Here is a 13643-nt window from a genome sequence, read left to right as displayed (position 1 = left end):
AAGTCTTGTAAAAGAGGTGGAAATTGCCCTACTTAAAGAGTAAGACCACTCCTCACTCATTCCTTGCATAATCACTATGGGAAACAAAGGCATTGAAAAGTTGAAACGAGCTAGTTTTCATACTTGGCAGATCAAGACCCAAGACTGCATGATGAAGAAAATCCTTAGGGTGTTGTCAAGCCCATGAAAACCAATGAAATCATACACACAAGGGTTTCCTACGCACAATTGCAAAAAAGGGATGAGCAAGCACTTGGAATTATCTTCATAGCAGTGGATGATAGCTATGTGCATGAATAATGATTCAACCTTCAAAGCTTGGCAAAATATGGAGAGGTTTTTTGGTGCCAACACCAAGAACTCTAAGGAAATTGTCTCTTTTCACTTAATGTTTCAGGGAGGAGAGGATGAGGCTGGCCTTGTCATTAAGCTAAGATCTATTTTCACTTAGTCATTCTACTTGGAGTGCATTTTTGAAGAAGAAGACAAGGTGGCAGTGTTACTCGAAGGTCTTCAATCAAGACAACGGGGACTTGACCAACTAGTCACTATCCTCAAGGAAAATGAGCCCATTCCAAAACTTGATGATGTCACCTTTTCACCAAGAAGAGAAGAAGATCCTCAAGAAAAAGAATAAGGCAACTAAGGTATCAGTCTATGATGAAGAAGAGGCCTCCACACGTGGAACTTATGTTGTCTCTTCGAAGGGGAGAATGTGCCATGAATGTGGCAAGTTAAGTCACTATGCAAAGGACTGCATTTCAAAGAGCACTTGCCCTCACTTTAGAAAGATAAATCACCCACTATCCAAATTCTTCCACAAGGACAGAGGGACATGCTCCAAAGGCAAAGCAAAGCTTCATGCGATAGAAGAAGACCAAGATTCTTACAATCATTTTACTCATGATTTAGGCAGTGATGCATTGTAAGTGTTTATGTGTTATATGGTCCCTACTTTTGTTGCTTTCCCTTCATCATTGCCAAGGTAGCCATGTTGTTGTGGGTAGCTATGTTTTCATAGTTGGCTAGCCCATGTGTTTTGCTAGCCTTTTGCTTGAGGGGAGGCATTGTGATAGTCTCTAGGATGACTTGTCGTCTCAAGGGCCATTGTCATAATGTCATGTTGTTTGCTACTCACAAGGAATTTTAGAGGAGGAATATTGGGAAGAGAAATCTTTGTTTCTTCCTTGTGTTCTCTCTCCAAAGAGTCACCAACACTAAGCCACTTGGATAGCTCATGGGGTTTAGCCAAATCAGCCCACAATGACCCCTTTGTTCTCTCCATTAACCGCCTGCAATTGTGGGAAACCTATCTACTTTGGCCTCTTCATAAATGGGCCATCTCTAGTATGCCTTGTATCCAATTTCATGAGTTGATTAAGTAGTTTTCATTTCTCTATTACATCTTGTCTTAGTCGACTCTTGATTAGTGTTTGAGCACTTGTTTAAGTTTCTTTCAGTCATGTCAGTAGTAATATTAACTCACCCACCTTAATTCCAGGTTTAAGTTTCTTTTAGTCATGCCAGTAGTAATATTAACTCTACACTCTTTACCCACCTTAATTCCAAGCCAATCTAGTACGTCTCCACAATTTCGAAAAAAGAAAAATCCCTTCAAAACACCTACAGTGCATAAGTGAAGGGTAAGTTTAGGAAATGAAAAGCCTAGTGAAAGTGGAAAGTCAAAAGACTTTGCATGTCTATATGTAAAGAGTTGGTCGAGCCTCATGCTATGTGTGCATTAGTTTCTTTGCACTATGTCTACTTAATTCATGATTTTTTCATTAGGTCTCCCCAATCTCAGAAAAAATAAAAATTCTTTCAAAACATATTAAGTGCATAAGTGAAGGGTGAGTTTAAGAAATGAAAAACACAGATGAAGGTGGAAAGTCAAAAGACAAATGAAGATGGAAAGTCAAAAGACCCTTTGTGTCCATATAAATAGGTGTTTCTTTGCTCTTTCATTTTTCCTTTAGCGTTTTCTTCTAAGTTCTCTTTAGCGTTTTTCTCTCTCTCTCTCTCTCTCTCTCTCTCTCTCTCTATATATATATATATATATATATATATATATATATATATATATTGTATCCGTCCTTCCTAGATGATACTCTTGCAAATCTGCGTGCCTTATCATTATGCCCTCAACATTATCTCCAGAAATATTGTAGCATTTTCTTCATTGAATGCATGGCGCTTGATGCAATTGGTCGATTACATTCTGGGAGGGCCCATGGCCTTGCGATAGAACATTTTCTATATGCAAAAGATACACTAGCAACGATCTTAGTCCTTATGTTCAATAAAGCTATTTGTATGGGTTTTCTAGCTAGTTGGATAGAGAATGTTATTTTGCCTTTACTTAAGAGTGGAAATCCTACTATGCCTATACATTATCATGATTCGTCGCTATTTGACCAAACTTTATGGATCTATTTTGGAGCATGAGATTAGCCATTGGGCCGAGAGGTATGGACATAAAATGATGGGACAAGTTGCTTATAGAAGAGCTACACCACCTTGGGCCATACACTCACTCTAAGAGCCCTAATTGAGGAGGGTCACACATGAGGAGGGAGAATATGTTTTGTGGATTTTTGTGAAGCATTTGAGATCGTGCCACATTGCAAGACTTATGAAAGAATTGCAAGATAATGGTGCACCGATAGAGATGAAATGGGGTATATGTGAGTCAATGATAGGAAGAGTATGTGATCTAGGGGTCTTTCAAATATTCACTTTACAACTCTACATAGATAAAATCTTGCACTATGTAGACAAAAAGGGAGGCCAGGGGTGTGTTTGGCTAGAGTGTTGATTATTGGTCTTATTTTATGCAAATGATATCTCCTTATTACATCTTGGGAGGTATCACAACAACATTTGGTAGCATTTATCCTTTTGTGCAAATGGAGACATCCCGGTGAACTGTGACAAAACTTAAGATATTCACCACACAAGCATGGGTAACTAATAAGTGCAATTCACATTTCAAGGAGACCAAGTTGAGTGTGTAAGATCCTATTATGATGGATGGCAACATATGGAAAGGCTGCTTGTGCTTGTGATTGCATGTCTGATTCATGGAAGTCACCAGTATTGCATGAGACTGTAAGGGACTCCAACGGTCACCAAGGCACTCTTCCAAGCAATTGCTCGTCGGATAGGGGAGCTATCCTTTTCGAGATATCTCCCCTTAGCTCTTACATCGTCCACGCAACTTCTTGGTCTCCAAACAAGTTGCTTGGAGGATGCACATAGTATTGGTATGCAGATGCACATGTGGTTGGCTGCACATGGCTTGAGTATTGATACGGTCCTCCGTTTTTATTACAGCCTTGATTACCCTTTTACCACACTGAATGGGTTAATTATACACACTGCACACATGGACACACACATCTTGCATGGTACCAAAGGTGCTAGTCCACAGATATTTAGCTCCTCACATTCTTTGAGACAAAAGACAGGCAGATATGCGGGCATATCACAAGAAGATCACATTTGTTTTTCTTGCCAGAAGCGCGCTTTGGAATATATAAAGAGAAGCCAAAAAATACAACTTGTGAGCCCAAGGGACTCATAGCAGATAACCTTACGACAGTTTATCAGGGTAGGATGACCATGAAAGGCCGAGATACATTCCCATGGGCTGATCTGACCATATGATACACTACTAAAAACCCCACACTCTGGGATAGGTTCTTTCTGGATTTGATCCATGACCACCTACAACTCAGTCTCTCCTAACAGTAACTGCTGCCATGAGGGTTGGAAGCCACTATGGGCCGATTGAAGAAACAACTGATGAAGAGCAGAAATTTCCTCAGTCATAAATTTGCATCAAGGACATAACCCTTGCCCAATGCCCATCTTTAGAAGTTTGGTTCCTGTCTAGACAGCCTACTCCATAATGAGCCAGAGCAGAACCGCCTTTTTGGGGTGAACCCCAACTGCCAGATGCTCCGAAACTTTGAGGCCGCCCAAAACCCACGGTCCTTGTCAAATAACCATTTTCTGTCGAGAGGAGCATTATATACACTATTGAACAATTTATTACGAGATCCAAGGAGGTACCACTCTCTTTTTCGTTAAGGCTTTGGACCATGGTCTGAATCATGTGCTTTGAAGATCATAGATAGATGCCTTGAGCTTTATCTATTGGAGAGCTTAAGCATCACAAAGAGTTTCTATTAAAGCGTCAACAAGAGAGCTGTAGGTTGCGTGCTGCCAACATAGAGAGCCATCCCATACTTCTTCACAATATTGCAACCTCAACCGTCTCCACTCCCTCATCCGCTAACCTACAATCAAGAATGCCCGTTTAGAGTAGTAGCATTGGACGAAGCCATTGTCAGTCCTCGTTTATGCCTTCCACGTTATCACGAGATTTGAGCCTTCATCGCCCGGCATGGGAGGAATAATGCAAGATGACTTGGTGGTCTCTCCCTCTCAAGGAAACCCTGATGGAGACACTAATCTGCACAAAGAACGCTCCAATGAATTCACCAACTATAGCCTATCACTATAGCGTCACTCAAGAGCTTTTCCATTTCCATTCTAGCAAGGGATTACGTTACGATCATGCCTCATTTCATTACATTTTATGAGGACATCATCATTAGTTGTACCTTGTTCAGGTCATGGGCCATTTTGGCCTATAAGACATCAATATATCTTTCTTAATCTATCAGTTTACAGCTTGCTATTTGAAGCGAGTAACTAGTGACCACCTATCACAAGTTACCAGCCACTTTACCAAAGAACCACTTACAACATTCCTGTTTTAGGCTGAACTTGGCACTGAAATTCACAGCAATGTACATATTTGAGCACATACCTGCACCTCAGAATGCAAGAGCATCCAGATTGATACCAGCATCAGAAAGAAGCTAACACAGTCAGGAAGTGCATGTTCCATAAGGATTGGAGAGCCCTGTAAGAATGTTTGAACGTATAGCTGTAATTTAATGTATGTTTGCAAACAGATAAAAGCGGCGCCATCTTATCACTGAGATGATCAGTGTGAAAACGCAATGGACATTGATCTTGCAACATACTCAATCCTATATTAAGTGACTTTTTCCGCTAATGATGCAGATTCCAAAAGCTCAGAAGCCCCCCTTACCACGCAATCTAGCTTAGTAGCTTCAAGCTTCTTAGTATCTTCATGCATGGCACCAGCTGCATATATATTACTCATACTAACATAAGCAACAGCTGATTTCTTATCCAGGAGTATTGCATGCTCAAAGGCCAATTTACCAAGAATCATGTTTCCTGATTGCAGGCTAGTACTCAATAATGAGAACCATGCTGGAAGATAACGTGAACAAGACAGCTTATCTATCATTGACACGGCCTTTTCAAAGTGCCCTGTGCGACCAAAGAGATGCACCATACATGTATGATGCTCCAAAACAGGGGCTAGGCCATAGCCTCTTCTCATTGTCTCAATGTACATTTGGCCCTTCTCAGCTGCCCCAAGACTGCTGCAAGCTTTTAAAACACAGGTTAAGGTTACGACATCTGGTGACAGGCCCGTACACCGCATCTGCTCAAAACACTTAAGTGATTCCTCACCATACCCATGGTGGCAATATCCCGCAATCAGTGCAGTCCAAGAGACTAAATCCTGAAGAGAAAGCTTGTCAAATACCTCTTGTGCCTTCACCAGTGCACCACAATTTGCATACATGTCAACCAGTGCACTTCCAAGAATGCTCACATTTCCCAAAACACCCTCTCTAGCGATCTCAGTGTGTATCTCTTTGCCCCTTTCAACTGCTCCCATACTGCCACAAGCTTTCAGGACGAAAACAAAGGTAACTGCATCAGGAGTGATGCCTTCATGCTTCATCTGTGCATAAGACCTAAGTACATTTCCTTCATCCTCCTGTTGACCGTATCCCGTTATTAATGCATTCCAGGAAACTACATTTCGGAAAGGAAGCTCATTGAATACATGCTGAGCTTTCACAAGAGAGCCACACTTCGCATACATATCCACCAATGCATTCCCAAGCACAATATCTTCTTGAAGCAGCCCTTTTCGAAAGACCTCAGCATGTATTGCTTCACCCATCTCGGCTGCTCCTAATGTGCCGCAAGCTTTCAAAATACAAGAAAAGGTCCTTGAATCATAAGAAAGACCCTCGTATCCCATCTGTTCAAAGCACGACATTGCCTCCTCACAACGCCCATGTTGGCAATATCCTGCAATCAAAGCGTTCCATGAAGCTATATTATGACAGGGAAGCTTGTCAAACACCTTTTCAGCCTTTTTGAATTCACCACACTTGGCATACATATCTACCAAGGCAGTACCAAGCACACTATCGTCTCCCAAAGACCCCTTAATTCCTCCAAGGTCGTCATGCACTTTCTTGCCCCACTCATACGCTCCTCGGCTGCCACAAGCCTTTAAGATACAAAGAAAGGTTATCACATCAGGAGAAAAACCCTCCTGCTTCATCCGTTCATAGCAAAGAAATGCTTCCTTATAACATCCACGTTCATAAAAACCAGAAATCAGTGCATTCCAAGATGCTACATCCCTGACAAGAGACTTGTCATACACTTGTTGTGCCTCTGTAAGTGTTCTGTCTGCATCCTCACGCATGCCAGCAGCTGCATAAAGATTACTCAAGCAGATGTAAGCAACTGCTGGATCTCCATCCAATCGAACCACATGATCAAAAGCCAATTTTCCAAGTTTAACATTTCCCCACTTTCGGCAAGCACTTAAAAAAGCAGACCATGCAGGAAGGTAATCTAGACATGGCATCCTCTTGATAATGGCCATGGCCTTGTCAAAGCAACCTGCATGACCAAAAAGGTCTACCATGCAAGTGAGATCCTCTACAGTGGGAATAATGCCATAATAATTTTTCATATACTCGAAGAAAAATTCACCCTGCTTAACAGCTCCTGTGCTGCCACAAGCCTTCAAAAGGCATGCAAAAGTCACTGCATCAGGAGAGAGCCCCTCTTCTTCCATCTCTTCAAACAAGTCAAGTGCTTCTTTGACATGACCATGTTGACAATAAACAGCAATGAGTGCCGTCCAAGAGACTGTGTCTCGAGCACAAAGTCTGTCAAAAACTTCCTTGGCCTTTCCAAGTGCTCCACAATTTGCATACATGTCGATTAGTGCACTCCCAAGCACATTTTCTCTTCCTAGAAAATCTTTTCGAGAAATTTCAACATGAATGTCTAGCCCAATTTCCATTTTCCTCATGCTACCACACGCTTTCAGAACACAAGCGAAGGTAACTGCATTTGGACAAAAACCCTCACGGGTCATCTGCTGAAAACAGCCAAGCGCTTCCTCCTCATGCCCGTGCTGACAATAGCCAGTAATCAGTGCATTCCATGTGGTTACATCTTTGCACAAGAGCTCATTAAAAACTTGCTGTGCCTTGAAGAGTTCACCACACTTGGCGTACATATCAACTAACGCAGTTGATAATACACTATCTTCCCCAAGCAACTTTTCTCTTACTAATTGATCATGTATTTGTCTACCCTCCTCCGCTGCTCCGATGTTGCCACAAGCATTAAGAATGCAAGCATAAGTGACTGCATCTGGAGAGAAGCCCTCATGTTTCATCTGTTGAAAGCATTTGATGGCTTCCTCGCCGTGTCCACATTGACAATATCCTGTGATCAGCACAGTCCATGAGAATATGTTACGAGAAGAAAGTTCACAAAATGCATCATATGCTGCTAAGAGTGCACCACACTTTATGTACATGTCAACCAATGCATTTCCCAACATTACATCTTTTCTTGACGACCTGTCTGTGGAAATAACAGCATGAACTTCTTTGCCTTTATCTGCTGCTCCTATGCTACCACAGGCTTTCAAAATGCAAAGCAAGGTTACTCTATCTGGAGAAACGCTCTCATTTTGCATTCTCGCAAAACTGCAAAGTGCTTCTCCACCATTATCAAGTTGACAATAGCCTCCTATAATGGCAGTCCAAGAAATGACATTCCGAACAGGCAGATCATCAAAGACCTGTTGTGCCATTGTAAGAACACCACACTTTGCATACATATCCACCAACGCATTCCCAAGCACAACATCGTTTCCAAGAAAACCCTTTCTTGCAATTTCAGCATGAAACTCTGAGCCTCTCTGTACTGCTTGTATGCTACCACATGCTTTCAAAATGCAAGCAAAGGTCACTGCATCTGGCGAGAGGCCTTCATGTTGCATGCGTTCTAAGGATGTGATTGCAAGCTCACCATGCCCATGCTGGGCATGTCCTGCAATCAGTGCATTCCAGGCCACAATATTCTGCACTGGAAGCTCATCAATTACATGTTGTGCCTTGGCAGCTGCTCCGCATTTACCATACAGATTAACTAAACTGCTGCCTATGGAAAGGTTTATCTCCAGCAATCCACTTTTAACAATATCTGCATGCAGCTGGCTGCCTCTGATAAGGTCTCTATGCTTGGTACAATCCGCGAGGCGGGTCAAATACACAGCACCTTCTTGAATCCTAGGGTGGTCGCCAACGGCCCGCTTGAATTGACACATCGGAACCTCCTTGTGGTGCAGTGAAGAATGAAACACGGGAAGCAAATGCTTCACATAGATGGTAGGCGATACACAGAGACAGCGCTTGGTGAAACATGATGCGAGCTGGAGTCTGCACAGACGCACAGAGAGGTGGAAAGAAAAGAACACGGTTATGTCGTTGGGTCTGTGCTGCTTGCTAGACTCCACATCGGCTAATATAGCCAACTCCTTGTAGCAATGCAATGGTTTGCCGTCATGCTGGTGTAATTTTTTAATGTTTTTAGCTTTTGAAATTATAAGTGAAATTTTAGCTGACCGAGCTCGTTCCAATGGAGAGGGAAAATTACAGCCTTAGTAGTAATGCTCAGTACAAAAAATAGATACAAAATCATCATTTTAAATTTGATCCTCCAAGATACCTGCAATTCTATGATGGTAACATATGGCTACTCGTACTCGGTCCAAAATCGAACAACCCATTAATTAATTGGGAAGATTCCCTTTTTCCCCAGATCAAAAAGTTGAAGTCTCTCCATTGTCCCTGGTTCCTGCGCGCGGTCCCCCACACACACCATGGCCCCCCACCTCGTCGTTGCGCTTGCCATCGCTGTCGTTGCGACCCTGGTGCCCTCCTTCCCGCACCATCGCTATGGCATACTCCCATGGGCTCCACAGAGCAAGACGCAGGGAGCGTTGTTTGGCTCTCCTCATGTCCCCAGCATGCTCTGGTCTTCAACTTGCAGACAAACACAGAGAGAGAGAGAGAGAGAGAGAGAGAGAGAGAGAGAGAGAGAGAAAGACAGTTGCCACCCCATCTATGAGACAGAGATTGCATCGCTTGAACCATGCCTTGCCCTGCAAACGAAGGCCTCACAAGCCTCTCTCTCGCATGCACCCTGCACCTCCCAAGCAAACTATCGCCATCAACCCATGTTGCTGCCGTTCCCCAGTAATGGTTGCGTGTGTAAACTCCTGCCTCTTCTCTGGATCCCAAGGCACACTAATCTGTCGTGGTCTACAAGACGACACTCACGCGTTCCTTATTCTGCGTAAGCACCAACATAACGGGTTTTTGGCATTCTCTCTCAGCTGCCGGGACGCTGAGCCATTGTCCCTAGCTCACATCTTCGACGTACGCACTACGATGATACGATCCACATGAAAAAATATGCCTGTTTACCTTTCTCTCTCTCTTCCATGTGTTCTCCCCCACTCTTTTCCCCCTCAAGCCATACAAAGCATCAAACAAGATTCCATCTAATAGACCCCGTTTCAAAAATTGAGCAGGCCTACTTGCAATTCAGAGCTTTTGCTTTTGATGGGAAAAGGGCTAGCAAAAATACTCAAAATAGTGAGGTTTTCTTAGAAGGGTGCTTGAGTGAGTCTACATTTTTCAATATTTTTATAGATTATTTGAGGTCTCGAAAGAGATCTCATTATCTATTTTGCAATGAGTTTATCTGTTGTAGAGTTGAAATATCAGTGATCCCTAGCTGTTCTTTAGGGAGAATGCAGAATTTCCAACTAACTTTTTCCATCCCTTTTTGGAAGGATCCCTCTTCCAAAAAAATCTATGGGCACCCTATGAACGTGTTGCATTGCTATTCTTGGAGATTTCCAACCAAAAACATAAAGTAATAATGAGGAAACAATGTAATGATTAATTACAAGGACTCTGATAGGTAGATTTGGCATGAAACTTTTCCATCTTTCGAGATTTTCTTCAAATTTGTTCTCACCCACATCCATCTTTGTTTGAGGCGTATATCAAAACCACTGTGGTACCTAAGAGGCAAAAGGGGACACCTTCTGCAAGCTCCCAATGGCCTTGTTCTTTGAACAATCAGGGATGGATCATTAGGTAGGAAATGGGATCTAAGAGAACCTTTTATATCCATGGGATTAAAAATGAGATTATGGACTGGGCAACTGGGTGGATGTCATGTGGACTGAAATGGTAGGGGAATGGTAGGTGTGGAAGAGCTTAAAAGTGGGTGGTCAAGCTTGTAGGGCAAAAGGTGGATGGAAACAAATCTTTAATAATATACCAAGAAAATCTCCTATAAATAAGAAAACTTGATTTTTTTCCTTTTTTATTGGGTAAAAACCGGTTTGTCTAAAAGCTCTATCAGTCCCCCACGCCCCCTTAAAAGGGGGTCCCCCCAAAAACGTGTTGATCATTCCCTCCCTCCTCTCTCTACTCTACCATCTCTATACTCTCTCCACTCCAACTTGCAACCTGCATCTCCTTCTTCAAAATCACTTCTTCCTCCTAAACTCCTCTTGCAGCAAGGATCTGAAATCTCCTTCTCTCATTAAGCTTGATGCATTTCTCCGCAATGACATTCTCGCAACCTATTGAAGCTCTCCATTGTGTTGTGAACCTTCCTTCTTACTTATGCTTTAAACTCTAGATCTAAAGCATAAGCTACTTCTAGAACTTCTCTCTTGAGAGGATCTACATTCCTCAATAGCTTTTTTGCTCCTCCCTCATTCATCTCTCAAATGGTATTCCCTCACACAACAACTTCATTTTTAAGATCAAATCTCTTCTCATGATACACTAATGGAGCTTCTTTGGGTGCATTTCGGTAAGAACAGTGAGCTTCATTCTTATTTCGTGTTTGCTCATAGCTCTGGTTACCATAGTCTTTATGATTTCCAACTTGTAGGTAGCACCTCATAGCAGTGTCATTGACCATCTTTGTTTACATTTTAATTAACTTTGCTCTTTATGCAATTGAGAGTAAGAGTGTACATGAACTAATATTTAATTTCTTTGTGGAGGTGGCGTTACATTACTTCCATGGCTTCCCCATGTGCTTGATGATTTAGGGTGTTATTGAAAAATTATCTTACAATAATGTACAAGACGACAGTGGCTGGTGGTTTATGTGGATGACAATGCTTCCAAGTCCAAGAGGTGCACATGAGGTATCAAGGAGACATGACATGGCTTCTCAAGCACACCACTGGGAAGAATCCTGGAGTTCAAACAAACTCAAGATAACAAGTAGTTAGCAAAAGCACATCATGCTTCTCAATTGAAGCTAGGAACAACATAAACTCAACCGCCCTTGTATTTAAATACTTAGGATTGTTGTGTTTATGCTTTTACTGCATAGGATGCGTCAAATGTGTGCATGATATATGTTGTTTGTTCATTAGTGTAGATATTTTTCCATTCGATTTGAAAGAGTGGGAGCCGATAAAATCCTTTAGAAGCACCTTTGAGCCTGAACCTTGGCAAGTTTTTGTATACTAGTTATCTACCCTTAGAGCTTCCCTATCGTCACATCTTTTTTTATAGCCATACTTATGCCACGCCTAAGCGAAATGGGTATGGCAATCTATCCCCCATTTACTCACCAAGCTTGGAGATTTGGAATAGCCTTCACCAGACAACACATTGATAGCATTGACCAAAAGGAGAATGGCATTAGAAAGTGAATGGGATATAGGAGGGCCTCTTTATTTGGTAGTTTTAGGAAATGCTTAAGACTTAACCCCAAGTATGACCAAGCTTAGAAGAGTGGGAAAAAACGCCTACTATTTCTATTTTGTCTTTAAAAAAGGTAGTTTTTACCAAAAATAGACGTCTTATGTGCATCAAGATTTCTCTCTCTAGCACATCCATGAGCAGCCATTTGAATTCATTGGTATTACAATCGCACTCCAATTGTTGACGTCATTTGGCAACAGTAGGAAGGACAAAGATTATAGGTTTCAAGTTTGGGTACGTTCCAAGTTGAATGGCATTGAACAAGAGATCTAAAAACTCTAAAGTGTATGTTAGGGTGCAAGCAAGGTGCCATGATCCTCTTTCCATGCATTTATTGCTGTCACATTAAACTCTCAACGATCATTGAAGGCAAGGGTGCAAAGGCCAACAAGTCAAAGGGTGGAAAGGAAAAGGGTGATAAAGTTGAGCAAACTCTGCGAAAGGTGTGCCCACTACAGAAAAAGAGTGAGAAAGCACTACAACAATGGTTTCAAGGTATCCTTAATTGTAACCAAAGTGTACTCCCTAATTGGGACCCCGGGGGATTCACTATTAGTAATGGGGGGATGTCACCTGCGTGCATCAAAATTAAAGAAACCCCCCTATGTACGATATCTTACATGCTAACCTACCCCCCTACATATGGACAAGATACATACGTTCTCGCAATGAGCCATCCCCCCTCAGACAGATTTTGTACGCAATGTAATGACCCACTATTTTATGTATACTAGTAATATAACAATTTTAGAAGCACATGCTTTTGCAAAAATACATGTTGAACTGCAAATGAACAGAAGTGTAGAATCTAGTGTGTTTTCATTTGCAATAGATGTTAAGAGAACAAACCATGAAAAGCAACAAATGTAATGAATACTAATTAAAATAAACCAATCGATTCAATGTAATTTGTCAAAAGACGGACATCATTTCCCCTGTAAACTGATACAAATCTCAGTATCAAAAGAAATGATACTAGCCACCTACTCAGTAGGCTTCCCACATGGGATTTAAGGCATACATATGAAATGGATTGTTCTCTAAATAACAAATATTGGTATGCTCATAAACAACCATGGAAAACTTCACTTATTAGTTCAAAACACATTACAAAAGGTATTAACTTACTTTTTTTCCTCTAAATGTATCTCTTTCTTATTAAAATCTCTCTCTCTCTCTCTCTCACTCACACACACACACACACACACGTGCGCGCGTGCGCGCACGCACACATATCATGTACCAAATTCAAATGTTTCTTTTCCTTCTAACTTTTGCAAAAAATGTGTAATAGAGTATTAGAACTATAAAATAAAGGCAAACTTAAAAGCGTCGTGGTTTTTAGGTCAAAATTTGAAGCTTTTGCTAAAAGCGTTTCCGGTTCACTTTAAGGCAAGCTTGCAATCAAGATGGGTTATTAGAATTCAAAGGACCAAAGCCAAAACTCTTGAAGATAAAATTGAATAAACGATCTAAATAACTTTTGTTTAACAAAAGAACCAGAGTCTAGAGACCAATAGCAAGAAAAGAGAAACAAAGCGACTTCATATGAAAAGAACCACTAACCAATGAATCGCAAAACCAATGATTGAGTAGAAGATTGTCCCAAGC

General features: G+C 41.6%; 1 protein-coding gene across 1 annotated transcript; it reads right to left on the bottom strand.

Annotated features, from left to right (window-relative positions):
* Nucleotides 1-2993: 2993 nt before the first annotated feature.
* On the bottom strand, nt 2994-9241 carry LOC147461408 (pentatricopeptide repeat-containing protein At2g39620-like). Its single transcript, XM_086505495.1, has 2 exons — nt 9103-9241; nt 2994-8814 (listed from the first exon to the last, which is right to left on the bottom strand). The coding sequence occupies exons 1-2, from the start codon at nt 9239-9241 to the stop codon at nt 5069-5071; spliced, it is 3885 nt and encodes a 1294-aa protein (XP_086361621.1). The 3' UTR covers nt 2994-5068.
* Between the last annotated feature and the right edge of the window lie 4402 nt (nt 9242-13643).

This window comes from Adiantum capillus-veneris, chromosome 3 (genome assembly GCF_014529385.1).
Source record: "Adiantum capillus-veneris isolate H3 chromosome 3, ASM1452938v2, whole genome shotgun sequence".
Lineage (NCBI taxonomy): Eukaryota > Viridiplantae > Streptophyta > Polypodiopsida > Polypodiales > Pteridaceae > Adiantum > Adiantum capillus-veneris.
The sequence above is the reverse complement of the archived record's forward strand: the minus strand, read 5'-3'. Positions and strand labels throughout refer to the sequence as shown.

Bases quoted from the DNA above. Each gene is read 5' to 3' on its own strand.
- LOC147461408 (XM_086505495.1), bottom strand. From the start codon at position 9,241: ATGAGGAGAGCCAAACAACGCTCCCTGCGTCTTGCTCTGTGGAGCCCA. The intron at 8,815-9,102 runs GTGTGTGTGGGG...TAATTTCAAAAG, and splicing joins CGACGAGGTGGGGGGCCATG to CTAAAAACATTAAAAAATTA.